Source organism: Phytophthora infestans, genomic scaffold, assembly GCF_000142945.1.
Source record: "Phytophthora infestans T30-4 supercont1.16 genomic scaffold, whole genome shotgun sequence".
NCBI lineage: Eukaryota > Oomycota > Peronosporomycetes > Peronosporales > Peronosporaceae > Phytophthora > Phytophthora infestans.
The window spans coordinates 481,152-507,735 of NW_003303743.1; the positions used below are offsets into that span (position 1 = coordinate 481,152).

The following is a 26,584-nucleotide window of genomic DNA, read 5'->3' on the forward strand; positions in this document are numbered from 1 at the left end:
GCCGGAGGGCCTCGTACGAGTACGAGTACTCGGCGCCTCCCGAGAGCCACTCTCGTTCGAGTGCTCCGACTGCGGGTCCGACACGGGACCCTGAGGTTGACCGCCTCCGTCAACGTCTCCTCGTGCTTGAGATTGCACTTGGCCTTGGGACTGGCGGTAATGCTGCCGCCCAGGCCGGGAATCAGGGCGAGCTCGCTCGTCTTGCGGGTCGCCTGGACCTGGTGGAGCGAGAGGTCGCGAGCCTGCACCTGCGGGTGGACCGCCGGGCCTCTTCGTCCGATCTGGACGAGGCCTTTCGCATGATCCGACGGATCGAGGCTTTGTTGCCACGTCCGGAGCCGCCTGCGGCACACTCCCAGACGTACGCGTATGGTGCGTACCCAGCGTACTCAGCGTACTCGGCGTATGGCGCCGGGGTCCGTTCGTATGGAGCCCCTCCGGCGTACGGTCTTGACCGCAGCCTTGCCGTCCCGACCGAGGCTTGGGTGCCTGCTCCGACGCCCTCGTCGACGACTGTCACCGGCCCTCGCTTCGAGGAGCTGGGTCAAGGGGGGTCTGCGAGTCAGCAACCCCCTGCGGGTCAAAGTACCGCTTAAGACGTCCGACATAGAACGTCGGGTGCGTCGTCATTGACTTTGGAAGGTCGATGGTGTACGACGCACCGTGTCTGGCCCAGGACTGCAAAAGGTCCGATGAAGCGGGTGCTTCAGCTTGGTTGCTGCCGACAGAGCTAACAGTGTCTAGAGGTAGGTTCCTCGGTGTCTAGTAACACTAAGTCACCAATCTCCAAATATACTTAAGTTTCCTCTTCCTTGTTTGTCCGAGTACTCCTTTTGTTTATCTTGGGCCGCTGCCATGGCATCGCGGACCCTGCTGACAATGTTCAGCTTGGTATCCATAAAGGATTCCACCTGTTTCCGCAGCGAAACTGGCCTCACATCCGAGACCTGGGAGGAAAGGGCTTTCCGAGCCTCTCCCCCACTTAGAATAGAGGAGTCAGTGTTTCCTCGAAGAGTGAGAGGCACTCTGGGGTGGCGGAAGCCGTTCAAGTAGAGCGGCGTGAACCCCGTGGACGCGTGCACCGCGTTGTTGAGCGCAAACTCAACAACTGGAAGCTGCGTCGACCACGTACGTGGCGCTGCCGCGCACACACTGCGCAGAGTGTCCTCGAGCACTCGATTGACGCGCTCTGTTTGGCCGTCTGTCTGCGGATGATCCGCAGTGGACATCTGCAGACGAGTTCCCAGTAAAGGGAACAGCGTTTTCCAAAACGCAGCAGTGAACCGCGGGTCTCGGTCCGAGACAATCGTCTCCGGGAGACCGTGATAGCGGAACACGCCATCGACGAACAACCTTGCGGTTTGTTCGCCCGTCACAGTGACGGGAACTGGAGCAAGATGTACCATCTTGCTCAGCCGACACACGAACACCAAAATTCCGGTGTTGCCGTGTCCGTCGGCGGGAAGCCCAAAGATGAAGTCAAGACTCATCGACTTCCAACAATCAGCCGGTACGGGCAGGCTCTGTAGTGGAGCCGAAGAGTGCCCTGCGGGTTTAACCCGCTGACATGTTTCACATGTCTTGACGTACCGGGCGACCCACTTGTACATGTGGGTCCACCAGAAGGACTGAGAGACCGACAGAAAGGTCTTCTCGCGGCCCAAGTGGCCGCTGGAGGGCGCGTCATGCGCCTCCGCGAGGATGTCGAACTTCAGATCCTCGTCGTTGGGTACGACCACCCGTGGAGGATCAGTGGGCTCCACCCGATAATAGAGGAGGCCCTCCTTTAACTCATATCGGTGGAGCCGTGAGCGCTGTCGCGACGAGAGCCAGTCGGACTTCGCGCTCGTTCCGGCCTTAAGGAACTTAACGATAGGCGCGACAGCCTCATCGTCCCGATACGCCATGCGTATCCGATCATATAGATCCGTTGTCACCCGCGTGATGTGGGCCAACTCATAGTCGGGACGCCTAGAGAGGGCGTCCGCAAGCACGTTGAGCTTGCCCGGCTTGTACTCGACGCGGAAGTTATATTCCGCGAAGAAGGACAGCCACCTCGCCATCCGTTGGGAGAGGTGAGACGAGTTAGTCGCCGTCCTCAAGGACGCGTGGTCTGTGTAGATCACAAAGGGCGTAGAGCCCAGAAGGTGAGCACGGAACTTCACAAGGGCATATTTCATTGCCAGGAGCTCCTTGTCATGGACAGGGTAGTTCCGCTCGGCGGCTTTGAGCTGCCTGGACTGGAATGAGATGACTCGTTCCTGTCCAGCCGTGTCGTCCTGCAGCAATGCACACCCGATGGCGTAATCGGAGGCATCGCAGACGACGCTAAACGGCTTCGTCTCGTCCGGCAGAGCCAGGACAGGGGCCTCTTGGAGACTGGCCTTGATGCTGTCAAAAGCATCCTGGTGCTCTTGCTCCCAGCGCCAGTCGACGTCCTTCTGAAGGAGGCTCGACAAGGGCTTAGCGAAGCCCGCGTACCCAGCGCTGTACTTGTGAAGGTAGTTGGCCAAACCCAACCACTTTCGAAGATCCTTCTGGGATCGGGGCGTCGGCCATGCTGCTATGGCCTTGACCTTGTCTGGGTCAGCCCGAACGCCCACGTTGCTTACGAAGCAACCGAGAACTTTGATCTCTGGTGACGCGAAAACGCACTTGTCGATGTTGGCGTAGAGCTTGTTCGCTCGCATCACGTCCAACACTCGACGGAGGTGTCCTAGATGCACCTCCATGGCCGTCTTGCCTCCCTCGGCACGGCTATGGACGAAAATGTCGTCGAAGTACGTCTGTACGAAGGTACGCAAAGGGCGGAACAATTGCGTCACCAGGCGATTGAACGTCGCCGGGGCGTTAGACAAGCCCTGCGGCATGACGAGCCACTCCCAAAGCATGCCGCTTGGAGTGCTTACCGCGGTGAGCGGGATGTCACTCTCTCGCATCAGGATTTGGTAGTATCCGTCTACCAAATCCAGCGCACTGTACAGTACGCTCCCGGCCATGTTGTTCAACAACACATCCTTTCGTGGGATCGGTGTTTGGGCCGGCACCGTTGCGTTGTTCAGCTTGTTATAAGCGTGAACCAGACGCCACTTTCCGTTCGGCTTACGAACGCAGAAAGTCGGCGTCGAGTGCGGGGATTTCGACTCCCGCACCATGCCTGCCTTCGCTTTCGCGGCGAAGAAGGCATCAATGACCTCGCACTGTTCGCGCATTGCCTCGTGACACAATACTTTGTGCCGGGCACGAGATCAATCTCGTGCCGTACGCCTCGATCCGGTGGGAGTTGGGTCGGTGGGTGTTTATTCACCACGTCCGCATACTCCGTCACCAAAGGATACACCAGATCCTTGGGGTTCTTGAGAATCTCAGAACCCAAGCGCGCCTGACGCTGCTTGTTCATGTCTTCCAGGACGTTCTCGTCCAAGACAGAGGAGGAGTTCAGCTCCTCCTGAGTGGTCTCAGGTCTCATGAGTACCATCTCAGCGATCTCTCCAGCCTTGAGGTTGGCCAGGAAAGACTCAGCCGTCATCTCCTCGAGGTTCAGTATCTCTGCAACCTCTGGCAACGGTTCCAAGTGGACACCAGATGCCTTGACGGGTAAACCCGTCTCGCTATCGAAGATGTGATAACACTCTTCCACCGGCCTTGTCGGAGGAGCCCGGGCCCTGGACTCCGAGTCGCTTGAAGCGACGTCGATCGGAACGAAGTTCGGATCCGACTTGAGGCGGCGGCGGCGTCTTTGCCGACGGCTTCTGTGACGGGGAGCTTTGCTGCCCACGTCTAGGGATGTCGTCGCTACGACATCCGAGGCACTCGTGGCCTCGTGTGGTACTGTTGTACCCACACAGGAAGCGTGTTCAACGCCTTCCTCTTCAGTTAAGGTCTGGGCGACCGCGTGTGGCACTGTGTTACCCACACAGGAAGCGTGTTCAACGCCTTCCTCTTCAGTTAAGGTCTGGGCGACCGCGTGTGGCACTGTGTTACTCACACAGGAAGCGTATCCGACGTCTTCCTCTTCAGTTATGGTCTGGGCGACCGTGAGTGGAACTCTGTTACCCACTCTGAACACGCTGTTCTCAGTGTTCATGACAGCTGCAGCTGTCTGCGGAACTAAGTTACCCGCCTGTGGACCTAAGTTACCCACTTGGCCGGCGCCTCTTCTGGGCGCGGCCACCATCAAAACATCCTCGGAGTCGTCATATACGTCGACGACTCCCAAGCATCTGCCGGATGCTTTGGTACCCTGGCAGCCCTCGCGGGCGCCCCGGGTCCTGACAGAGGTGGGAACATGACTCACCAATGCTCTGTCGGACTGCGCAGGGCGGCTGGCACCGATTGCCTTGCCTCGCCAGTCGATCCAGGGCTCGTGCTTCTCAAGCCAGGGCATGCCCAGGATCATATCATATGGATTCATATCGAGAACAGTGAACTGTTCGAGGCTGTCAAAGTCTTCAAACTTGACAGCCAGATCCACTTGGACGTTGGGGACAGTGACGACCTTCCCGTCGGCCAGTCGCACTGACACCGTCCCGTTGCCCTTGCTTTCTCGCAAAGCTTCGGACAACTTGTTGCTGTTACGAGCAACCGTCTGGCGGCGTGCGAAATTCTTCGACGCCCCAGAGTCAATCAAGATTCTAAAGGGGTGATCGTACCCCCGTACACATCCGTGTACTACGAGCAACCCGCCGCTGCTCTTCGCCGATTCGAGAGTGCGAAGACTCTCAGGGGCTAAGTCCCCGTGGTACGCGCCACCCGCGCACCCATCACGAAGACTTAGTTCTTCCCCAGTAGGGCGCCCCGCCCCTACTGGCTCCCTGCGTTCCCCTGTCCCCGGGATCCTGGCTTCTGCCAGCGACCCTTGAGGACGGGCTTGGGGAAGGACCGTCTGCGGAGTCTTTCCGCGGGACAGTCGCGCTTGAAGTGGCCCATCTTCCCACAGCCGAAGCAGCGGATGTCACGCTGTTCGGCGGACCCGAGTTCCATGGGAACTGGTCCGTTGGGGCTTGTTCGACCGGGAGCCGACAAGGAACTCCCAGGCCACGCTGAGGCCGGCGTACGCGCCTGGCGATGGCTGTATTCTTCTTGAAGAGCCACTTGAATCGCCTCTTCAAGGGTGCTTGCCTGCACCCGGAACAGCTGAGTGCGTGCGGGGCCCACTCGAAGGCCGTCCATGAACACAGTCATCTTGATGTGTTCATTGAGTGGGTTTCCCACTAGGGACGCCGTGAGCTCCCGTATCTCTTGCACATACTCGTGCAGTTCGCGTCTTCCTTGTTTACACGCGAGGAAGCGCGAACGCTGGCGGTACTCGTAGTTCGCCGGGAGGAACGCGGCTCGGAGCTGTTCGCACAGCTGAGCCCAGGATGTGAAACATCCAGGGGATGTCGCTTCCCGAGTGTACACCCAACTCTTAGCACGACCGCTAAGGTTGGAGAGTGCAAAAGCAACACGCAGTTGCTCGGTCGAGATCAGAGCCGCGTCCATCGCGAGCTCTACTTCTCGGACCCAGAAGTGAAGGTTCTCGCCTTCCTTCCCTTCATACGGCTTTACCTTCAGCCGTATTGGCTTCGGGTGAGGCGGGTTTGCTTCCGCCGCCGGAGCCTGCAGGTTCTCCCGCACATGCGCGATGAGGCCCTGCTCGTACGCGTCGAATGCATTGACGCGCTCGAGCTGCTCAGCCGGTGTTGATACCACCAGGCTCTGCAGGGCCTCCATCCCGAAGATGCCTGCCATCTTCCGAACCGACTCGAACTGAGAGTCGTTCATATGGGAGAAGTCGTTCCTATCCATGGCAACGAACTTCGGAGGTTCAGGTAGTCTACCCGCGATGGCGTGGATTGACTACAAGTGCTACCAAGTGTGACGGGGTCACACAGCACCTTGCGCTAGAGGAAGTTATCTTCTGAGAGTATACAAACTCTCAGTGAACGGCAGTTCACAGGTCCCCTCTTTAATTAAAGAGAGCGAAGTGACCTAAATAAGGTAGATTGTAAACTGAGTATATTTATAGGTAGGTTAAGTTTGAGGTTAATACAAACTATCAGTTACCTATAGAAATGCAATGTCATTAAACCAATGGTTGGTTTTGAATGACCTTGGTACCTTGTACCAAATATCCCGGAGTATGACATGTCATACTCCTGAAGTGTGAAGTGTCACACTTCATGTAACCAGGGTACACTTAGTGCTACGTACCCCGTTACATTGGTGTACCCACTTCGGGGTGCTTGTCGACGAACGGTACAACACCGGCACCCATAGAGACCCTCAATAGTTAGCAGTAAATTAAGGTATTCATCCACAAGATTAGGTAAATTATTTATGGTCAGCCTTAAGGTCCGAAAATAAATAATTTTAGGGTCGTTATTGTATTGTACGGGCAATCAATGTATTTTTCGGCATCCCTATACCGGTAGTAGCATTTTTGCCCTTTACCCTTACATTTGCCGGTACGGACCCTATTACTACAGTTGTACATGTAGTGGCATCAAAACTCGTGTATTACTATCAGGTTAGAACGTGTGGTACTCCTCCACGAACGTAGCTAGTTGAGTAGCTAGAGCCTTGCGGAACGGAGAGCTCGACGAGTTGAGTGCCGCGTGCAGCGCCTTGCCACTTTCCGATTGATAACGGGAAGGCACAACTGCCTCCACGTCGTAGTCACCACCACAGTCCGAGCTCAAGTCGAGGAACTTTAGCTCACCAGCCACTGATGTGTCACCCTGCTTCAGTTTGCACGCCAACGCGAACGAGAAGTCGAAGATATAGCGCTTGGCGCCACGCACCACCGCAATTGACGCATCGCCCTCGAGGTCCGACACTTCCAGCGAGGTGACAACGCCTTCGCCAGTGCCCAGTGGTGCTACGACTCCCGACACAATCTTCTCCAACTTGCTCTTAGCCCACGTCGTCATGTCCTTCTCCTCGAACGTGTTGCCCTGGTTCCATGCCGATCCGCCGTCCACGCTCTTAATCTGGATCTTGTTAGGATCCTCCACCTTCTTAGGGGCGATGTCACCAATGAGCTGTTTGGCCTCGTCCGTGAGTTCGTTGTTGAAGAACGTCGTAACACGTCCGTCCGCCAGCTTCTTGTAGCCGCGGACATGGCCAACAATTTCAGCGTCCTCATCTATAACCGTAGTGCTGGCGACGGAAGCATCCAGCTTGGGCGCTGAAGCCGTGGAAGTCTGTGGCACTTCCACGCGAGTCACCACTTTCTTGGGTGCCGGGGCTGCTGGCGCTTCCTTTTCTTTCTTAGCCATTCCCTCCACCTTCGTGTACAGCGTAGTCACCGACTTGTTAGCGGGCTCCAGTGCCTTGGCTTCGTCTAATACGGCCAGTGCCTCCTTGAGTCGGTTGAGTTTGACAAGCGCCTGCGCCTTGCGGAAGAATCCCTTCGCGTATGTGGCGTCCAGTGCGACGCAGGCGTCGGCATCCTCCAGTGCCTGCGCGGACTTTCCCATAAAGCAGCGCGCTGCTGAGCGGTTTGCGTAGACTATGTGCTGGTTCTGCAGTGGGTTGCTCTCATTCACGGCGATAGCGCGGGTGTACAGCACTTCGGCCTCTTCCAGCGACTTCTGTTGGAAAGCGGCATTGCCTCGGCGCTTGAGCTCCGCTACGAGGTTCTCAAGCTCGGTGGGATTCGTAGGGACGGGACCGTGTAGCACGTCCGAGTGACGCGAGAATGGAAGCGCGTTGTCTCCTCCGAACATCGTCTTGACCTTTGTCTTCCGATGGAATTGTGACGGCTGGTATAATAGATTTACGAGGCAGGACAAAGTCTATTCCAGAATTTTCGAAACTCAACAAGTGACAGGGCAACTTTTGCACATACCAAAAAATGCTATCAAAAAAAGTGACTCTAAAATGTTTAGGTCATTCTTCTGGCAACTGACATGGTCTCAGTAGACTATTATCGCGTGCTCAACGTCGCCAGGTTTGTGACCCCCCCATGCCCCCCTGTTGCCTTCCTCCAGCTGTGACTCACCGTGTATCTCAGAACTTCATCGTTTAAGGAGATCAAGACTGCCTACTTCGGACTGGGTACGTCCTCCTCGAGCACTTCACTCGCACTATCAGCTGATGGTCCTCTGTGATCTATTGCAGCAAAGTCTCTGCATCCAGATGTGACCGGCAACGACGAGTCCAAGGCAGAGCGCTTCAAGCATGTGAGCGAGGCCCATTCCGTACTATCAGACCCTCAGAAACGGCGTGAATACGACGCATCCCGTCCGGCTGAAAGCTTCCGCTCCTACGACACATCGGGGACGACTCAGCATCCCTACGTTGCAACGGGAGGCGCACCCGACCTCCGAGCGCGTCCGCTGTATGGCATTAACGAAGAAATCTGGCTCGCTTACCACTACGGACCAGAGGCGGCTCGACGCAACGCAATGCCGCCGCGCTATTATGGCATGGACGTGGTGGAGGAGAAACTGGAGCAGCAACGTGAACGCATCCGACGTCGTCAGCGACACTTCAAACTTAATCGCACGTCCGGGTACTTCATGCGACGAGCAGCTCGCCTGAAGAAACACGAGGAAGAGCAGGCTGAGGCCGAGGCCACACGTGAACGGGAGAAAGGCAAACCCAACGATGGTTGTGCCATCAGTTGAAATGCCATCGCATCAGCCAACTACTTAGAGATAAAGAGCGACACGTGTGCAGAATAACTATCTATTGAAACTTGAGCTACCAAAAGTCTAAGTTGAACAATGCCTGAGTCCGAGTGGTAATGCGTGAAGACCGAGCGCATACGAGTACAATCTGGCGTCGATGGCATCCTTCTCACGAAGTTTGCGAGCCTCGAGCCAGTGTGCGAGACCTTCTAGTGGCGCGTGTACGACGTGAATGATCTCATCCGGCTCTAGTTGCTGCTTCAGCGGAGGATGCTGGTCTTCATCGCGTACCTCCACCAATAAGAGTCTGCATTTGCCATTCGTGACGCCTTGGTCGTTCACCATCGGCGGCCCCATGTGTAGCACACGCGAGCCGACGTAGCCCGTCTCCTCTTTAAGCTCTCGCATGGCTGCCACTTCCGGTGCTTCCTGTGCGTCAATAAGCCCAGCTGGAAGCTCCAATACCCACTGACCCACTGGTGGACGGAACTGGCGGATCAACACAACGCGAGTCGGAGCTCCTTGCTTGGTGAGGAACGGGAATACCACCACGGCGTCACACTTCTCCTTTGTGTCCTGTTCCTGGGATTCCACCGACTCTATAGAACCTGCAACAGCCTCAGAAAAAGTCTTTGGATATGTCGTAGTTCGCTCAAGCCCCGTCCAGTACCGCTCGGAGCCATTCGCATCCAGAAACAAGATGCGCTTGAGGCGGATCCACGGGTTCTCAAACAAAGTTTGCTCTGAGACGACCCGCGGGAGATTTGTATCGTCGCGTCCAGAAGAGAAATAGCTCGCAAGTAGCACCGGTGCCGCAGCACGAGGTGGTGTAAAGCTTGAATGTGCATTGGGAGCACGGAAGGCTGCAGAACTACGGCGCAAAGTGCGGCGACCAAGCAGCAGCATGTTCTCCATGACGCTGGTCAACTGACTTGTGGTCCGCACACCAAATTTTTGGATTAGGGTCAGATTTAGATTGAGTCTGTGGACCAGATTCGGAAGTGATCTCTCAAAGGCAAAGCATTTTAGAATCGCGTTTGGAATGTACTTCTGAATGCCAGACAAACATTTTCTGAATAAGCAAATGACAAAAAGCGTGGTGATGTCAAAAATGCAAAAGGTACGTGGCTTGAATACTCCTTCGGAGTTTACCAATACTGCGCCATTCGCGCCTCATGGCTAATGCCATATGGGCAGCGCATAACGTACTGTATCAGCAGAATACTCATTATCCTGGACTTTATGGACACCTTTCGACCAACTGCCGGATGCCCGCTTCTGATTTGTGTCCAAATTTTAAATGGGCGCCTCAGCCAGTTATTTTCCAAATTTCGTGGCAGCCCTGAAGCGACTAAAGCGAATAGGACGATGAGCACTCCATCTGACGCTGCCCCGCCCACCAGCGCCGCCGCCCCCATCAGCAAGAACGAGCTTAAGCGTCGTCTTAAGGCTGAAAAGGCGGCCAAGGCCAAGGCTGAGAAGGCTGCCAAGAAGGCTGCCGAGGCCGCATCCAAGCCCAAGAAGGCTGCTGCTACCGACGATGAGGAGCTAGACCCCACCGCCTACTTTGCCAACCGCGAGAAGACTCTTGTAGAGCTGGAGAAGCAGGGAATTAACCCGTACCCTCACAAGTTCCACGTGTCCACGTCGCTGCCCGAGTTCCACGTCCAGTTCAGCGACTCCGAGCCCGGCAGCCACCTCTCGGATGTGATCGTGTCTGTGGCTGGCCGTCTGCACAGTAAGCGCGCATCAGGCTCCAAGCTCGTCTTCTACGACCTGCGTGCGGATGGCAAGAAGCTGCAGATCATGTCGGATGTGGGTACGTACGAGAGTCCTGAGGCTTTTGCCCAGATCCACAGCATCCTCCGACGTGGTGACATTGTGGGCGTCAAGGGCCACCCGGGCAAGTCCAAGAAGGGTGAGCTGTCTATCTTCCCTCAGCAACTGGTGCTGCTCTCTCCGTGCATGCACATGTTGCCCAAGAGCCACGCTGGTCTGACACTGCAGCAAGACACTCGCTACCGCCAGCGCTACCTGGATCTGATCATGAACGACGACAGCCGTGGTGTGTTCCAGACTCGCGCCAAGATCATCAATTTTATTCGTCGTTTTCTAGATGAAAAGAACTTTCTAGAAGTCGAGACCCCCATGATGAACATGATCGTGGGTGGAGCGACGGCCAAACCTTTCGTGACGTACCACAACGATCTGCACATGAACCTGTTCATGCGTGTGGCCCCCGAACTTTACCTCAAGCAGCTGGTGATCGGCGGACTCGACCGCGTCTACGAGATCGGACGTCAGTTCCGTAACGAGGGTATCGATCTGACGCACAACCCCGAGTTCACTAGCTGCGAGTTCTACATGGCCTATGCCGACTACAACGACCTCATGACAATGACGGAGAAGCTCTTCTCGGAGATGGTCAAGGAGATTACGGGTGGGTACACCATTACGATCCAGAAGGAGCCTGGTGAGGAAGCCGTGACGATCGACTTTACGCCGCCGTTCAAGCGTGTGAGTATGGTGTCGGCAGTGGAGGAGGCTACAGGTGTCAAGGTCCCCATTGATGAGCCGGAGAAATGTGTAGCTATCCTGGAGGAACTCGTGACCAAGTACGAACTCGAGTGCGCTCCGCCTCGCTCCATCGCGCGCCTGCTTGACAAGCTGGTGGGTCACTTTATCGAGGACAACAAGGCCTACTGGACCAAGCCTTTCTTCATCATGGACCAGCCTGTGTACAACTCACCTCTGGCCAAGTATCACCGCGAGAAGCCTGCACTTACCGAGCGTTTCGAGCTGTTCCTGGCTGGCGCGGAGATCTGCAATGCCTACACAGAACTCAACAACCCCAAGGTGCAGCGCGAGCGCTTCATCGAGCAGATGGAGCAGGCTGCCGCTGGTGACGACGAGGCCCAGCCGCACGACGAGTCCTTCTGTACTGCTATGGAGTACGGTCTGCCGCCCACTGCCGGCTGGGGCTGTGGTGTCGACCGTCTCACCATGTTCCTGTCCAACCGCTTCAATATCAAGGAAGTGCTGCTCTTCCCTGCCATGAAGCCGGACGAGCAGGCTGCCCCGGCCCCGTCGGCTGGCGGTTCGGCTTCACTCATCTCGGCCACAGGCTCGGTGGCTCTGGATGTGCTGGAGAAGCGTTTGGCCGGCTCCACGTTCGTGAACGGCTCGTCCCCGTCGAAGGACGACACAGCCGTGTTTGAACGTGTCAAGGTGGTGGGCAAGGACATCCTCAAGAAATACCCGAACGTTGAGAAGTGGCTGGACTTCGTGACGGCGTTCCCGAACGAGCTGCGTGCCAAGTGGTAAAAGGACGGTCTTCATGGTTAGAGAGAGGCTGTTCCCGTGTCAACGACGTCATGGGATTGGGTTTCCTTATCGGCAATTCATGTTACTTGAACACATATCGACGTAGCTCTTTCCTTGTTTCTCTATCCATCAGGACTCTTGAGCCTGTTGTGCTTCAGCGGTTCTCCACGACAACAGGCACAGCGACCTTGGTCTGCACGTCCAGATAAGTGGGGCACACCACACGCACCTCGAGCTCGTACTTGCCTGCAAACAAACACGAGAAGTCAGCGAATGACATGGTCGCTCGTATGTGTCGACGTACCAGGTGCCTCGGGGCCTAAGAATCCCGTCTTCTGTTTGACATGCTGCGATAGATCCAGGCACTGTACAGTGTATCGCAGCAAAACACCGTAAGAAAAAGAGCAATACAAGCACAAAACGACAGACGCTTGCTTGGGGGGGGGGGGTTACCTTCCACGCCGTATACAGACGACCAGTTGCCTTGTCCACGACGAGGAACCACACGTGCTCTTTGCGGAACGGACTCTTCGGATCGACGTGATCGTAGACTGTGGCAGCCAGAGATGCCTTCTCAGCTACTTCCAGATGCTGACGTTGCAGTGTTGTCTGAAGAGTGATCCAGTCTCCTGGTTGAACGTTGGGCTCGTCCAGAACAGCCAACGTCGTGCCTTCCAAGTGTAGCTTCGGCAGTCGACCTTCAGCAGCTGCAATACGCTCGTTCTGGTCACGTAGAGCTACCTCATCAGGCACAAAGCTTCCCTGGGCAATACTAGACAGCAGAGACAGCGCACGCAGTAGCGGCATGGCAGGGTACGCGCGCTTCACCAACTGCTCAGCAGCCATCGTAGCGAAAATATCGACAAGGAACGGGAGCTCCAGCAGCACCTTCTGGAACCTCTTATCCACCCACAATGGACGCGACACACCTCGAAGCTTGTCTCGACGCAGATACTGATACAGCGCCAGCATGTTCTCGCGAGCCACAGGGTTCAGGTGCTTGCGAATGCGGCTTATGACCTCACCCGGCAGAGCTTTGGCTGCCTCCATCTTCTTCGCGAGCTTGTCGTGCGTCTTGGCACGGAGCTGAGCTTCATTCTGTGCGTCATCCAAGATGCCAGCGGCGGCCCCCGCCATTTCGTCACAGGACAAGAGCAGCTCCACCACGTCGTGGACACTCATTTTCTCCGTCAAGGCCTCAATAAAGCTCGCGTGTGTGGCACGCGAGACCTGTGTGCGATCACTGCGGCCTGACCTCTTCTGTAGCCAGTATACAAGATATGCGAGGCCTGCAAAGATCCCACCAAAGTACAAGAGCACGAACACAGACCCGGTGCTGCCGCTGGTGCCGCTGAACATGGAGGCGAAGGCCACGTCCATGAGCATAGACTGGCGACCATCCGGATGACCGTATTTGCGGTAGTTTTCCATGCTCTGAGGGTCGGTGAGGGCCTCGTACGCCTTGGTGACGCGTGCGAATTGGGCTGCAGCCCGCGGGTTGTGGAGGTTTTTGTCTGGGTGCAGCTGCCGCCCCAATGCACGGAAGGCTTTCTTGATCTGACGGGTCGAGGTAGAGTCACTCACACCCAATATCTCGTATGGGTCGAACACGCCCGACGTGTCCACGCTCTGCAGGGCAGAGAGGCAACGCCATAACAGCCCGCACGCCACAGCCAACAGCGCCAAATGCAGGGCGAATCCACGCGAACGCAGCTTCTTGGGTGTCCTCACAGCATGGCAAATCGTAAAGATAGAGGCGGGCACCACGTACAGCGCCAACATCACGCCCGCGAACGCGTAGAAGGCGCCATCAGACTCGGACAGCAACTCCGCTGCCATTGCTCTTGAGAAATGGCCACGTTTGATACGTCACTCTATCGAGGATGCTGACTTCGATTTTATGACTACAAATATGCTGATGTTGGCCGACCGATCAGAAGTCTGTACAAACAGCCCTAGGAACTGCATGAAAATGCTTGTAGTATTTTAATATTTTTAATAAATATTGATGTGAGCGCAACAGGACTCAGGGGCCGACAGTAATTTTGTTGGAGTAACTTGTTGCGTCCTATTTGAAGATGCGCTGCCACGCATTCAGTTTTCAGTCGCTTGACTCAGCAGCGCCACGTTTAGACGCGTTGTCTCACTTTTAGTGTCCGGAATAGATTCGAGCATAAATGCTTCCACAGGATTCATCGTCGAAGTCAGCTAATAAGAACAACACGAAACGTAGAGGTCGACGAACCGCATCCCAGTCACAAATAGCCTCCGCTGTGGCTTTCTATGGCGCTGGTAACGTGTTTGTCGACTTTTTGCTGACCCGCCCACAGGAAAAGGCTTTCCAAAACCGAAGACTTGCCAGCGGCATTAATAGCGTTTTACAATTGCAGGAGAACCTCTAAGGGGTTAGAGACTTCATTCTTCGTTCTTCCTATTCGAGTTCGCTGTTGTACTGCAGTTCCACGTGAAAGCATGTCAACCCCGCTAAAAGCTCTGATCCAAGAGCGGTTGCGAGCCAAGATGGTTTGTCGAGGAGCCGAGTATGACTTGGATGATTTCTATGAGTGTAATTCAGCATCTGTGGATGTCCCAACGTACGATATCAATAGCCGTGGAGACGAAGACCACAGGATGAGAAACATGGGATCCCGCAAATCTACATCTCGCCGTAGTAGCGCACCGCAAGATAATTGCGCCGTTCAACTTCACACACACATCGACCCATCAGCCTACCTAGTCCCATCACAGAAGGCACCTTCAACCTCTTACGGCTCCAGCCAAGGTGACCACAACCGGCATCGCTATTCTCGCTACCATCGCGAGCAGTATCGTGATGCGAGTGTTTATGACCATTATCAACAGCACCACCAAAGAGACCAACGCCAACGACAGAATAATCACCATCGTATCCGTGAGTTGCCACCGCGCCATGAACACCCACCTCGACGCGTTAGTAGACAGCAACGTCAGAATTGTGCTTCTATTTCGCCCTGGCATCGCTCCGAGCATGGGTCACCGCGGAGCAAATCTAGTGCAATGACTAGAAGCACCTTTCGTGCCGAATCTAGCCCAGTAGACTCTCCGTCATTGCACACACATCGGAAGCACAGCTATGATTATAACGATCAAGATAACTTTAGTCGTCACGGCCGTGACATCAATAGCTCTCCACGGATCGCAACCTCCGCCAGTTCAAGCCATCTTATTTACAACCCGGAATATCACCAACGTCAGCAGAAGTCTCGTAATCAAGACTACGACAATCAATCCGCTTGTGAAGTGAGAGAACCCACTTCGACATATCACCACGATCACTTTAAAACACCTGAAAAGCCCGTGCGACGTTCTCCGATGGCCCATAAGCATCCCATCCAGAGTGACAACGCTAACTTCGCAGATTGCCGTCCTTCGGTTGTGTCCCCGCGGAAGTTGCAGTCAGAGGAATTCACTCCTCCAGACGTCACAAAAGAACCGGGACGACACTCAACGCCCCAACTAGATATGGAAATCATTGATCCACCTGCGAAGGCCATCAGTCGAACCCGTGGCTGGGACGGAATCATGTCACCTGAGAGTCGCCTGGCTGCGAAGGCGTTTGTGGAAAAACGGCAGCGCCGATCCGAGAAAAGCACTCCAAGGACGATGGCCACGCAGCGGTGGCTCGAAGTCATCGATGCCCGAGCCAGCCGGCGTAAAGATGGTGTGTAGTGCAAGTCTTGTAGCGTTATCAGGTCTCAAGTCTAAACGACAATATATTCGGTTGTTGAAGTTTCTTGCGACGAAAACTTACGCCCAAGTTTCTGTACCACCATTTTCTGGAAGAATCGGCTGTGAGCGATGAAATCGTATGGATCCAAGCTACCGCTGCAGCCTCTGGCACCAGCGTCGTTCTTCCTTCGTGGGGCGGGCTTCCTCGTAGCCACCGCATTTGTCGTGAGTATGGTCTTCATGGTGGCGGTCATGCAGTCCGTGGGAGTGGACGGGATTGCGTCGAATCAGCTCCAAAACGACGGTGCATCGTTCCCTGCGCTTCGCCTCGCAGCAGACACCGCGTTAGTCCAAGCGCGCTTTTTGCATAACATACCGCTGAGTGTCGATGCAGAGGCAAGAGGTAATGTGCGGGTGTCTATTGCCTTTAACCAGGACCACCCTGTCACTCACGGGCAGTTTGTGCCGATGAATGAGGTATCAAATATTTTGCTTTCCGTGCAATTTAAAATATGCCGTCCAAAGACTCACGATGATACTTGAGCTGTTAGGCAAAAAATGCTCCGAGTGTCTCCATTGAGGGGGGCGTAACCGGCAGTGCCGACCGCTACACATACGTGCTCATCGACATTGATGCTCCGGACCCGAAGGCACCAACGCACGCGCCATTCCTGCACTACATTGTGGCGGGCTTAGCTGCAAATGGGCAAAGCACTTCGCAACAAGACACAGTAGAGGTCGTTTCTTACTATCCAGTGACCCCTCCAATTGGAGAACACCGCTACGTGTCACTGCTGTTCCGCCAACAAGAGAGTGATCCCAGTGCTCCAGATGCAGATCTCACAGCTAAACGCGCCAACTTTGACGTGGATGAGTTCACAAAGAAGCACAAATTGGATCTAGTTGACAAGAGCTATTTCCATTCTCGTCCAGCCGCCCAAGATAACTGAAAGCAACGTGAAGGTACGTAAGTGTCGGGTGAAATCCTCGCTCGTTCTTCTTACATATGACAAGGTCGCTCGAGGATAGCAAAATATTGATATTACGAATTCTAGTGACATTCATCCAGTATGGAGTTGTTGTACCTGCTGCCTCTGCATTTCTCGTATAAGTTGTTGATGCTCGATCGGTAAGTGTTGCAGCTGGTCAGGTGTAGCTTTGACGAGTTTGTCGAATCGCTTAGCAAACTGAACAAGCTCGCGTTGAGCTCTGGGCAACTTGAGTAGTTGGCTTTCGGGTAGCCGCCGCAGATTCTGTAGCATTTCCTTCTGTGGAGGTGTAGCCTTTTGCAGCGACTTTACAGGGGGTAGGCTGTCAAATGGAGTTGCTGGGATATCAATTCTATTGCTGCTGTTGTTGCTGCGGTTGTTGCTCTTCAAATTGTCGGCGTTTCGACGAGAGCAAAGATGATGCTCGAGTTGTTGAAGTTTTAGGGACACCTTCTTGCGGACTAGCAGTACAAACGGTGTTCCGGGTAGTTTGCTCTGTATCCAGCAAGTTCCAATGTGTAAGAAATCATCAAAGCATTTCAGGCCTGGATCTTACTTACCAAACGTAAGTGGACGTATTTTTCCGAGAGCATACGAAGCAACGATTCGTCTTCCTCCGTCGAGCCTGTGCTCGTCACCATTAACCGGTCATATTCGCTGGAAACTTCACGTAAAATAGTTTTTGCCGCAACGTCGGGATCCTCGCGAGTGTACCGATTGGTAACGTTATCGGAAGGCGAAGGTATCGCTGGTGGCGGTGGGATGATCAAACCTGCTGCGGCGATTGCGGGCCCCACTCTCCTCTCCGTTGCTGCTATTGACGACCTAAAGCTTGACGACTTTGAACTTACCAGTCGATGAAGACGTGCATCCAATGCATCACAACTCTTTGACTCGCCAAGTCGAGTTGAGTGGAGTTGAACCATGCTTGTTGATCGTAGCAATGGTACATTTCTGGAAGTCGATTGATGTTGCCGTGAGCTGTAGATGGTCTCAAATGTTTCATCAAGAATACCAAGGGCGGACTGCGGATTGATATTATGCTGCGTGTTGTTGTCGCTAGGACCATCCTCATACTGGCTTAGGCCCGCTGCAATATCAAATAGACTTCCCATGATACAGACAGGAATGATCAAGACATGCGCCTAAGTCAAAGTCCTGTTCGAGATCCCCCCCCCTCCCTTTAAAAAATCTATTCTCGTCAATTCTTCGTCAAAGATACAAATACGACTGGGGCGCATTCTGGGGGCCGTCTCGTAGACCAATTCACTCAGCCCACAATCACCAACCGAGTTACATCAAACCTGACTGCGCCATGTCGACGCTCACGTCCGCACAACTACACGTCAAACGTAGCTCCACACGCCTCCACGCACCACCTGGTGGTGCCTCCAGTCTCTCCTTTGGTTGGGACTTAGCAGTCTGCCGTTATATCTGGATGCTAAAGGGATTAAACTAACTTGATCTTCCACCTTTTGTAGGCTGCGGGGGCCTTGGCACTGCTGAGCCAGCAGAACAAGACCCTGGTAAGGATGACCCTGTGTACTCCCGCCCGAAGAGCAATAATCGGTACACGCCCCCGACAACCAGCTTCAGCGATAACAACAACAATGCACCTGGAGGCTACCCTGGCTACTCGTCAACGCAATCTGAGCCGCTCTCGTACAACAACTTCGCCCCGTTACAGCAATCGTACCAACAGCAGCCTCAGCCATACCAGTATCAAGCTCCTTACCACCCCACCACCCAAAACAATTACAACTACGGCAACGACAAATTCCCTGACCCGATCCACCTTAACAACAACGGGTTCCTAGGTGGCCGTCCTCCGTCCTCCACGCCCAGTTCTCGTTCGAGTACTAGATCCAGTTCCAGCTCGAGATCCTGGGGCTCTCAACCTCCTCTCACATCCTCGAAGCGGGACCAAAACTGGGAGAAAAAACGACGACAATGGCTGGCGCGGCACCACAGCAACAATGGCAGCAACTATGGTGACCGGGTATCTAATTCCTCCTCCGCTTGGAGTAGCGGCCCTGCTGGAGGAGTGCTCAACGACAGCATTAATCCTCCTTCTCCATTATCTAAGTTCATACACCAGCAGGCAGAGCAGCAACAGCAGCATCAATTACCACAAACGCCTGGCGTTGACAACCAGAGGCTTGGGACAGCCAGCAGCTACATGAACCACCAGCCGAATCCAACGCCAGTACAAATTCGGGGAATGGGCTACCCGCGAGATGGTGCATCATTGTCTCGTGCTGGACTCTCCACGGCATCCTCGACGCTATCGATAACGTCCAGCCGCAGACAGCCACCGGGAGGCCAATGCCAGTGGTCGCTGGGATGAAAGCTACACCGGGTAGCCTACACGTTGTTTGAAGACCTAGGAAGATCAGAGTTTCTCAAGAGCGACTACGTCGTCATAAACAACATGTAATGAATGTACTTTCGACATGATCAGCCCTCTCCAATTGTGGGGAATCGGCCAGAATCCGGCACGCCGCCCCACATCTTAATTTCGTATGGAATCTTTTAGGGACGCTTCATGTTCGGGCACTTTCGTGTTTAATGTCTTCCGGAGTCGGATCTCACAAAAGTTTGCGCTCTGTTCACGATGCCAAAAGTTCAAAAGAGTTAAGAGTAAGGGAAATTGGCATTGTCAATAACATAATTTCCAAAAATAACAATAAAGTATTTATTTTGTCTAGGACGCACCGCTCATATTGGAGAATTGCATAAATTTAGGCTCTGTTTGGTTCCACAAACAAATTGCAATAATCAAAGCTCGATTGTAATCTCAGCAAAAATAGAATCATATTCGTAATTGAAGATTCAAACATGCACCGCAATCGCAAGTTCTGCAAATGACAATTGCCGATCAGAATATTCGAGTAAATCAGTTGTGTCCAAACGCGGGTTGCCTGATTGTAATAATCAACTGAAATGCAATTTCGTAATATTCTACTCTAAGCAGAATTACCTCACCAGAAATCAAAGGAAACCTTTGAACTTGAGTCACGGCGCGAGGTGTAGCGACGGCAAAAAACATTGAACTGACAAACAACAAAGCGCCCCATCTTCCGTACGTAACTACCTATCCATATGCAACCTGTACAGCCCATGTCACTTACTGTGGTCCTCATAACGATTCGTACTTCATTCGCAGATACAATGTCAGCCCGTTCTTCTAGCGCTGCCGCACGTGCTTCTTGGGATTTAGACATGGACGTTTTCCTGGTTGAAGCCATGACGGACCAAGCAAAAACTGGAAAACGTGCGGACTCTGGGTTCAAGAAAGAAGCATGGGTGGCAGTACATGAGTCGATGAACGAACGATTCAACAAAGAGCTCACAATTCAGCAAATTAAGACCCGCGTCCAAACGGTAATACGTTCTTCAGAATTTACGGTGTTCATATGTGATCTTAACCTTGTGATGACCACAGCTAAAGTCCAAGTATACCACAATTTCTCACATGTTGCGAGTTTCGGGCTTTGGCTGGGATACCAACCACAATGTTGTACTCGTGCACGACGACGTATGGGATCGTTACGTCTCGGTAAGGATTCTAAACTGCATTCTGTGCTAATTGGACATCTTACCTGAACTTAAGGTGTAAGGAACACCCCAAAGCCATCGACTACCGAAAAAAAGCCGTCCCTTACTACGAAGACCTCGTAGATCTCTTTGAAGGGACATACGCTACTGGAGAGCACGCACTCAGTCTGACGAGCCAATCGATTTTGACACAGATACAAGCGTTCCTGAGGTACGAGGAGAATTAACAGCAAATACAGGGGATTCAAATTCAGCTCCTGCTCCTCCGACGCTTCCAAACGAGGCAACAGCCACATCAGCTACGTCAACAGATCGATGAGACCTGAGGGGCGGCAACAAGAACGATTCCCAGCAGAAAGGAAGTCGTAAACGCAACCGTGATAGCGGTGGCGCTTTGATTGCTGATGCTATCAACGAAGTTGCGACCGAAATGCGGAATCGCACTGCTCGAATGAAAACATTGACCCCCTCGCAGAAGGCTATAAAAGTCCTCCAGAAGACTTATGCTGAGCGCTTCTCTGCGTTCGAAATGGCACAAGCATTTGATGTCATGCTGGACGAAAACAAGGCTAGGCTCTTTGTGGTGATGGAAGAAGGAGAGGTTCGCGATATTTGGCTCGCAAACCAGGTGAGTTCGAGCGATTAAAGACATTGAGTTGTCTACGGAAGGTGGTACGTTCCAAACGTTTGCATTACTTAAATGAGTTTACGTCAAGTCCGACGCATAGTTCGTGTAGGAGTCCCACATCGCTTTTGCAATTCTATCCCGAAATGAATTTGCCTCTTTCGTTTTTGCACGCCTTTGCTGAGCTGTTGTTCCAGCGTTGGTGTCCGTAATTCCACTGCTAGTAGAGTTGTCCTGCAAGTCATCAGGCCCGTATACTTCACCTTCAGGATCGTCATTTGGATCATTTTGAATGCGAATAAAGTTGTGTAGAACACAGCAGGCCAACACGATTTCAGCTTGCGTTGTGATGCTAAACTCAGGTGGCGTTGTCAATACCGGAAACCGTCGCTTTACCACACCAAAAGCGCGTTCGATGACGTTGCGAGCTTGTGCATGACGCAAATTGTAATACTCCTTATAATTCTGTGGTCTAAGAAACCAAAAGTTAGTTTCAACAGTGATATTTGAACTCTTAACATCTCATGTCGTACCGTTCGTTTGCTTGACCCCACTCACGAAGGTGATAACGTACACCCCGGTATGGTGTAAGAACCTCCGTTGTTAGGCCATACCCTGCATCACCCAAGTCAAACAATCCGGAAGGAGTGGCGAATCCTTTTCGACGCGCATCTTCCAGTACCGTAGAGTCAGCAGCAGAGCCTGCATGTTGTGAAAACAATACAAAATAATAAGAGTTGACAGAACACATAGTAGCATGGTACAAATTTACCTTCCCATCCGGCTAAGACAAAAGCAAACTGCATGTCAAATGTGCAAGCTGCAAACACGTTCTGGCTTAAACGCCCTGTTTGATCACGAAAAGGTTTTGCATCTTTTTCTGGAACATAGGCAGGAATATGTGTACCGTCAAACGCAAGGCGACACTTGTCGAACTGCGACGCATACTTCGGATTTTTTGCCAATTCATTAGACGGTGTCTTGGGCTGTACGATGTACTTCTTTGCGAGAGAACACACGACCTTCAGAGCACTGTGGAAGTGCCTGTGATTAATTTACATCGTCAATTTCATGCTTGCCACACATCACATAATAGAACTACCTGTGCACAGTTTCCCCACTGTGCTGGAAGCGTTCCATTAGGTCGCAGGTTGGACGCGTTCTTCGAAAGACAGTAGAGAAACATCGCCACGCTCTCTTTCACCTCAACACGCACCCACGGAGAGGCAGGTACAGCTTCTTCCACTTCAGTACATAAGCGCTCAAACACTTCCTTGGTTACTCGAAAGTTTCTAAAGATGCGCAAAGGGTGACCCTCCTCTAGCTCGGCGACCCAGCCGGCGCCGGTCAGTGAAGACGTGTGGCAATCTTCCTTGCAGTAATATGTGGCGCCGTAGTAGGCGGCAGTTAGCGCGAGCACTTGTGCAGTCGGTTCCAGCTCGTCGTCGCTCTGTTCCTCTTCGATCTGTTCTTCGCGCTCGTTCATTGTTTTACTTGCGTCAAATCAGCTGTGAAGGGGCTGCATAGAATATCTTTTTTTTGTGTTTGGATGCACAAACACAATAAATTCGGCGATTGTGATCACTGAAGTTTCTGAAAGCTAGCTCGGGGTGCCAAACACGCCAAAACACCAGTAATGGATTGCAATCCTAGGATACCATTTTAAGTGAAATTGTAATTTATTCCAGACCCGGATCCAAACGGAGCCTTATGGAAACACACTACTTACACTATTTTTTATTTCAGGAATCGCCTCGATAAGATGTCTGGGCGTGGGCCACTTGAAGATTGGTTGCTTTACTTGCTAAGAATAAGCGACAACAAGCAAGTTTTCTACAATTTCATTGAATATCAACTCAATTTTGTTTGGATTTGAGCTCTCCGTGTGCCAAATCGGAAAAGGAAGATGAGAAGCCGTGACTTTTGAAAAGGTTAATTATGGAGGGCTTGACTCTTCATAAATAGAAATCCGTAATGGCATAATTTATCTCGGCTGATGAAACAGTACCATTATTTATTCTGCCACCGATATACACTTCATCGGATAATTTATTGCGGAGTTTTATTCTCATTATAAAAATGCCATATTTTGGCTGACCGAGAATATAAATACTTTTCTTCCAGCATCCTCATGACAAATGAAGCTGTGATTGATAGCGCACCAGCTCGAAATTATTCAAAACTTAGTGAAAAAAGAGGCTTATAAAATGTCCCGACTGAAACGTGGATTGTTAGCTCATGAACATCATCATTATCAAGAGCGATGAAACGGCAGCATCCACTCAAGCCGACGACTGCACAGCGGAGGCTGAGGACGACATCCATTTTCAAAGCCAGAAGCGCCTCCGAAGAAGATTTATGTTGCTCCTTGAAGAGTCTCTCGCATATGGTGAACTTGCTTGCTTCCTGCTCTGCTAAGCAGTGCTATTAATAGTACGTGCCTGGCCAAGCGGCTTGCTTTGCTGGCGCAAGAGAAAACAGCCAGCGCCTTCCGAGTACAAACACACGATCAGCCAAATCGAAGGAGCCACGAAGAAAAACAAGATCTTGGCATGAAAGCTTCTTCTTTATTACGTCGAAGTAGTTCGAGCGTTACCGGGTTCCAATAAATAGTATAGAGAGTCTGGCGAACTACGGCGTCGCTCGAGAAATAATCATAGGCTACGGCGGAAGGTAGTGAGCGGCACCGGCGACGGCACCACAGGCACTACTGTAGTGCTCGTTTGTCCGGGGTGCAGTTCGATGTAGGAAGATGAACTAATGGCCGATCCCGTCCTTGTTGCTCGTGCTCCGCCGCTCTAACGGGGGTGTTCAGGTTACTGCTGATTACTTGCCTTTCTTTCATCGCTCGGGTGAGATGGACAGCATGATGAAGGCTGACATGTCGAAGGGCTGAGCTTGTCGCTTATCGAGCGGGTCAATACACCGCGCCTCGCGCGGAAAGCACAATCCACGAAGGATACGGGGTTCAGGCGTCTCGGGCGTCTCTATAATCACCACGGGCTGGGGTTTTGCCACTAGCGGGGTCGGGAAATGCAATTTCGTCCTCGTAGCGATGTTTAAGTCCTCGTCGTGAATGCCAAAGTCATTAAATCTGTTCGTGATATCCACGACACGTTGTTTTTTTTTCCTGAGCAGCATCTTTTCGCGCGAGTTGCGACGCAGTGGCAAGCTGTCGTCGTCTAGCACAGAAGAACGCGAGGGTGCGGAGGAGGGTCTAAGCGTCACCTCCGAGCTGAGACACTCACGGTTATTCACCTCCAACATGAACTGCAGAGCATGTCGATCATGCCGTTCTTTTTCGTCCGCCTCGTCACTGCTGCTGCTTGGGCTGTCCACGGCTGCCCTGGAGCGCTTAAACCGGTGAGCCGGACCCTCCACGAAAGGCGTCCAATCGTCCACGGCGACCCGCTGTGAGCATTCGCTATCGCTGTTTCGTGTGGAAGCCTCGGCGGCCAGCGCCACGAGGTCATCGCATGCGCGGGATCGTTTCATGGCATGTACTTGCCCCTGCTTCAGTAAATTCGTTGCCCCAATTTCGCTGTGAGCGGGCAGAGAAGAAAAGTGAAAATGAGCGAGTTTGGGCGCGTCCACCGCTTTATCCAGGAATCAAGAGGCAGAAGAAAGGCCAACGAGGAGAGAAGGGCCAATTGCGGCGCTCCCCGAACCGCGCGCGCAATTCAACCACCAAGTTGAACCAGCAGACATGAAACGGCCGCCGCGAGATTTGATATTATCGACAGTGTGGCAGACACCACGATTATGTTGCACTCAATGCAAAGCAAACCGACCTCCCGTAATTGATTCCCAAACGGCAAATCTTTGCAGTCCTGCTTCAAGCTGCGAGAAACACGCGCTTGCCTCGGTTTGCAACTTGCAGTCCCAATTACATGTTTGAGAGTCCCCTCGATTATGCGGGAGGCGGTCTCGGAAACTGGACTGTGCTGCTGCCAGCCTGCTGAAAGCGCCGAGCCACCCACCGATCGAGTTTGGCGCCGCCGCTGTTTGCAAAGAAGGTGGCAACTTTTCTTGCTACGGGCTTTCTTTTCTCGCCGTACGGCAAGTTCAAGCAGCGTGGGACGAGCGCGTCCGAGCCCCGATTTAGCAATTTGTAAATTCGTGGCCGTATATCGTCGCGAAGGGCGGCTAAATCGTCCGATCTTCCGAAACGCATGTTGAAGTTCCGGTGCTGTCAAAGTCGGGCTACGACAAAAACTAAGGCCATAGCTACAGTATTTGTTGTGGTTTTGCACCCAATACTCAATGAATCAACACTTTATTATTTGACGCATTATGCGCGCAACTTGAAAGTTTAGTCTAAACGCGCCTGCCGTTAAACAGCGGTGTCACTGAGACAGTGCCAGAGGCCTGCGCTCTGCAGCACCACGGCAAATTCGTCGGCGGCGTCCGCGTTGTCGATTGTTGGCTAAAAATCTGCGGTGACGACTTCACTGGCTGTGAACTTTGAAGGTGGTTGGTTCGGAGGATTCGTTCTCGATCGGCAGCACACTTTGCAGCACAACACCAGAAGCAAGTTGCTGTTCATCTGCAGCAAGCACATGTTTTTATTTGCCGTATTTTAATGCTCTCCAACCAGTGACGCGCTCACCACAGCAGAAGCGCAGTGCAGCACCACACCAAGTTGATGTCACCAACCCCGCTCGCTTCGTCAGCGATGATACGATGTACCCTATATCCGGCTGAGTGCGCACGACCACTTCAACGGCTCGCCCCCATAAAAGCTCACTGCTGCTGGTCGACTAGTAGACGAGCAATATCCTCAAAGCCATTGCGAGCCGCCACCTGAGCTGCTTTGGAACCCTCGCTGTCCTCCATCACCAGCAGGTTCTCGACCTCTGCTCCGCCCAGACTGCGTTTCAGCAGAAGCTGAGCGACCTCCACGCGCCCTCGACCAGCAGCCACATGCAATGCCGTCTCGCGCCGCTTGGTCAGCTGATTGGTGGCACTCGCGCCAGCGTCGAGCAGCGCTGTAAAAGAGCCCACATCGCCGCTGTAGGCTGCTCCGTGGACTGGCGCCCAACCACGATAGTCTTCGGCTAGAATGTCGGCGTGGTTCACCAGCAGCTCGCGCACCGTCGCCTCGGAACTCGCCAGCACGGCAAAGTGCAGAGGCCGCCGCTTAAACATGCGCTTCTCCACGGCGTCGACGTCCGCGCCGTACTGCAAAAGTAGACGCGCAGCCGCTGTCTCTCCGCGGTCGCAGGCCCAGTGGAGCGGTGTGAGTTCGTACTTGTCCAACGTCATGGCTTGTGAGGCATCAGCCAGCAAAATTTCGCGCAATTCTTCAACTCGGCCGGCGCGGGCTGCCGCGTGCACGGGTGTGGTGTCCAGCTCCTCGTGCAGCTCGTCCACGCCAACCTGGTGGGGCTCGTCCTCATGTTGTTGCCGCTCGTGGCTTGCCATTACTGTATTATTGAGCTTCGGGGTCTGTGGTGGCTACTATTCTCGAGTGAGTCGGACGTTACTGCCCTTGCTCTTAACTCTGTATCAAACTGTGCTTGGCAAGTGCGTCGAGGCCCTCGGGAACTGGTGCCCTCGATTGAAGCGGGCAGCACTTCAGTTCGGGCGTCTGTGACAGACTGTGTCAACATAGAGTGGTGATTGAAGTCCAATACAATACAAGGCTGTTTGAAGTGCAGCAACCACTGCTGGTTGCCAACCAGGCTTCACCACGCATAAGCGACCGACAGGGACCTGCCACTGACACTGTCAGTGACAGGGCTGCTTCGAGCACCGAGCAG

General features: G+C 53.3%; 13 protein-coding genes across 13 annotated transcripts; 7 read left to right on the plus strand and 6 right to left on the minus strand.

Annotated features, from left to right (window-relative positions):
• Positions 1–6,482: 6,482 nt before the first annotated feature.
• PITG_08711 (hsp90-like protein) lies at positions 6,483–7,732 on the minus strand (the record flags this gene model as incomplete). The annotated part of the gene is made up of 1 exon (XM_002902748.1): positions 6,483–7,732. One exon carries the CDS (start codon positions 7,710–7,712, stop codon positions 6,513–6,515), a length of 1,200 nt encoding a protein of 399 aa, XP_002902794.1.
• A 163-nt stretch (positions 7,733–7,895) lies between these two features.
• Positions 7,896–8,696, plus strand: PITG_08712 (uncharacterized protein; the record flags this gene model as incomplete). Its single annotated transcript, XM_002902749.1, has 3 exons — positions 7,896–7,936; positions 8,000–8,043; positions 8,107–8,696. The coding sequence occupies 3 exons, from the start codon at positions 7,896–7,898 to the stop codon at positions 8,613–8,615; spliced, it is 594 nt and encodes a 197-aa protein (XP_002902795.1).
• A 6-nt stretch (positions 8,697–8,702) lies between these two features.
• PITG_08713 (ADP-sugar pyrophosphatase, putative) lies at positions 8,703–9,533 on the minus strand (the record flags this gene model as incomplete). Its single annotated transcript, XM_002902750.1, has 1 exon — positions 8,703–9,533. One exon carries the CDS (start codon positions 9,531–9,533, stop codon positions 8,703–8,705), a length of 831 nt encoding a protein of 276 aa, XP_002902796.1.
• Positions 9,534–9,952: 419 nt separating this feature from the next.
• PITG_08714 (lysyl-tRNA synthetase) lies at positions 9,953–11,942 on the plus strand (the record flags this gene model as incomplete). Its single annotated transcript, XM_002902751.1, has 1 exon — positions 9,953–11,942. One exon carries the CDS (start codon positions 9,987–9,989, stop codon positions 11,940–11,942), a length of 1,956 nt encoding a protein of 651 aa, XP_002902797.1.
• Positions 10,510–12,992, minus strand: PITG_08715 (uncharacterized protein; the record flags this gene model as incomplete). The annotated part of the gene is made up of 3 exons (XM_002902752.1): positions 10,510–12,188; positions 12,247–12,277; positions 12,396–12,992. The coding sequence occupies 3 exons, from the start codon at positions 12,990–12,992 to the stop codon at positions 12,097–12,099; spliced, it is 720 nt and encodes a 239-aa protein (XP_002902798.1).
• Positions 12,993–14,414: 1,422 nt separating this feature from the next.
• PITG_08716 (uncharacterized protein) lies at positions 14,415–14,982 on the plus strand (the record flags this gene model as incomplete). The annotated part of the gene is made up of 2 exons (XM_002902753.1): positions 14,415–14,536; positions 14,691–14,982. The coding sequence occupies 2 exons, from the start codon at positions 14,415–14,417 to the stop codon at positions 14,980–14,982; spliced, it is 414 nt and encodes a 137-aa protein (XP_002902799.1).
• A 311-nt stretch (positions 14,983–15,293) lies between these two features.
• Positions 15,294–15,650, plus strand: PITG_08717 (uncharacterized protein; the record flags this gene model as incomplete). Its single annotated transcript, XM_002902754.1, has 1 exon — positions 15,294–15,650. One exon carries the CDS (start codon positions 15,294–15,296, stop codon positions 15,648–15,650), a length of 357 nt encoding a protein of 118 aa, XP_002902800.1.
• A 129-nt stretch (positions 15,651–15,779) lies between these two features.
• On the plus strand, positions 15,780–16,721 carry PITG_08718 (uncharacterized protein; the record flags this gene model as incomplete). The annotated part of the gene is made up of 3 exons (XM_002902755.1): positions 15,780–15,917; positions 16,047–16,127; positions 16,202–16,721. 3 exons carry the CDS (start codon positions 15,780–15,782, stop codon positions 16,598–16,600), a joined length of 618 nt encoding a protein of 205 aa, XP_002902801.1.
• On the minus strand, positions 16,712–17,565 carry PITG_08719 (uncharacterized protein; the record flags this gene model as incomplete). Its single annotated transcript, XM_002902756.1, has 4 exons — positions 16,712–16,945; positions 17,090–17,134; positions 17,200–17,435; positions 17,505–17,565. 4 exons carry the CDS (start codon positions 17,563–17,565, stop codon positions 16,712–16,714), a joined length of 576 nt encoding a protein of 191 aa, XP_002902802.1.
• Positions 17,566–17,954: 389 nt separating this feature from the next.
• PITG_08720 (uncharacterized protein) lies at positions 17,955–19,208 on the plus strand (the record flags this gene model as incomplete). Its single annotated transcript, XM_002902757.1, has 3 exons — positions 17,955–18,045; positions 18,121–18,638; positions 19,176–19,208. The coding sequence occupies 3 exons, from the start codon at positions 17,955–17,957 to the stop codon at positions 19,206–19,208; spliced, it is 642 nt and encodes a 213-aa protein (XP_002902803.1).
• A 602-nt stretch (positions 19,209–19,810) lies between these two features.
• PITG_08721 (uncharacterized protein) lies at positions 19,811–20,566 on the plus strand (the record flags this gene model as incomplete). The annotated part of the gene is made up of 4 exons (XM_002902758.1): positions 19,811–20,023; positions 20,085–20,198; positions 20,260–20,408; positions 20,437–20,566. The coding sequence occupies 4 exons, from the start codon at positions 19,811–19,813 to the stop codon at positions 20,564–20,566; spliced, it is 606 nt and encodes a 201-aa protein (XP_002902804.1).
• A 3,097-nt stretch (positions 20,567–23,663) lies between these two features.
• PITG_08722 (uncharacterized protein) lies at positions 23,664–24,996 on the minus strand (the record flags this gene model as incomplete). The annotated part of the gene is made up of 2 exons (XM_002902759.1): positions 23,664–24,363; positions 24,803–24,996. 2 exons carry the CDS (start codon positions 24,994–24,996, stop codon positions 23,664–23,666), a joined length of 894 nt encoding a protein of 297 aa, XP_002902805.1.
• A 569-nt stretch (positions 24,997–25,565) lies between these two features.
• On the minus strand, positions 25,566–26,246 carry PITG_08723 (uncharacterized protein; the record flags this gene model as incomplete). The annotated part of the gene is made up of 1 exon (XM_002902760.1): positions 25,566–26,246. One exon carries the CDS (start codon positions 26,244–26,246, stop codon positions 25,566–25,568), a length of 681 nt encoding a protein of 226 aa, XP_002902806.1.
• Positions 26,247–26,584: the final 338 nt, after the last annotated feature.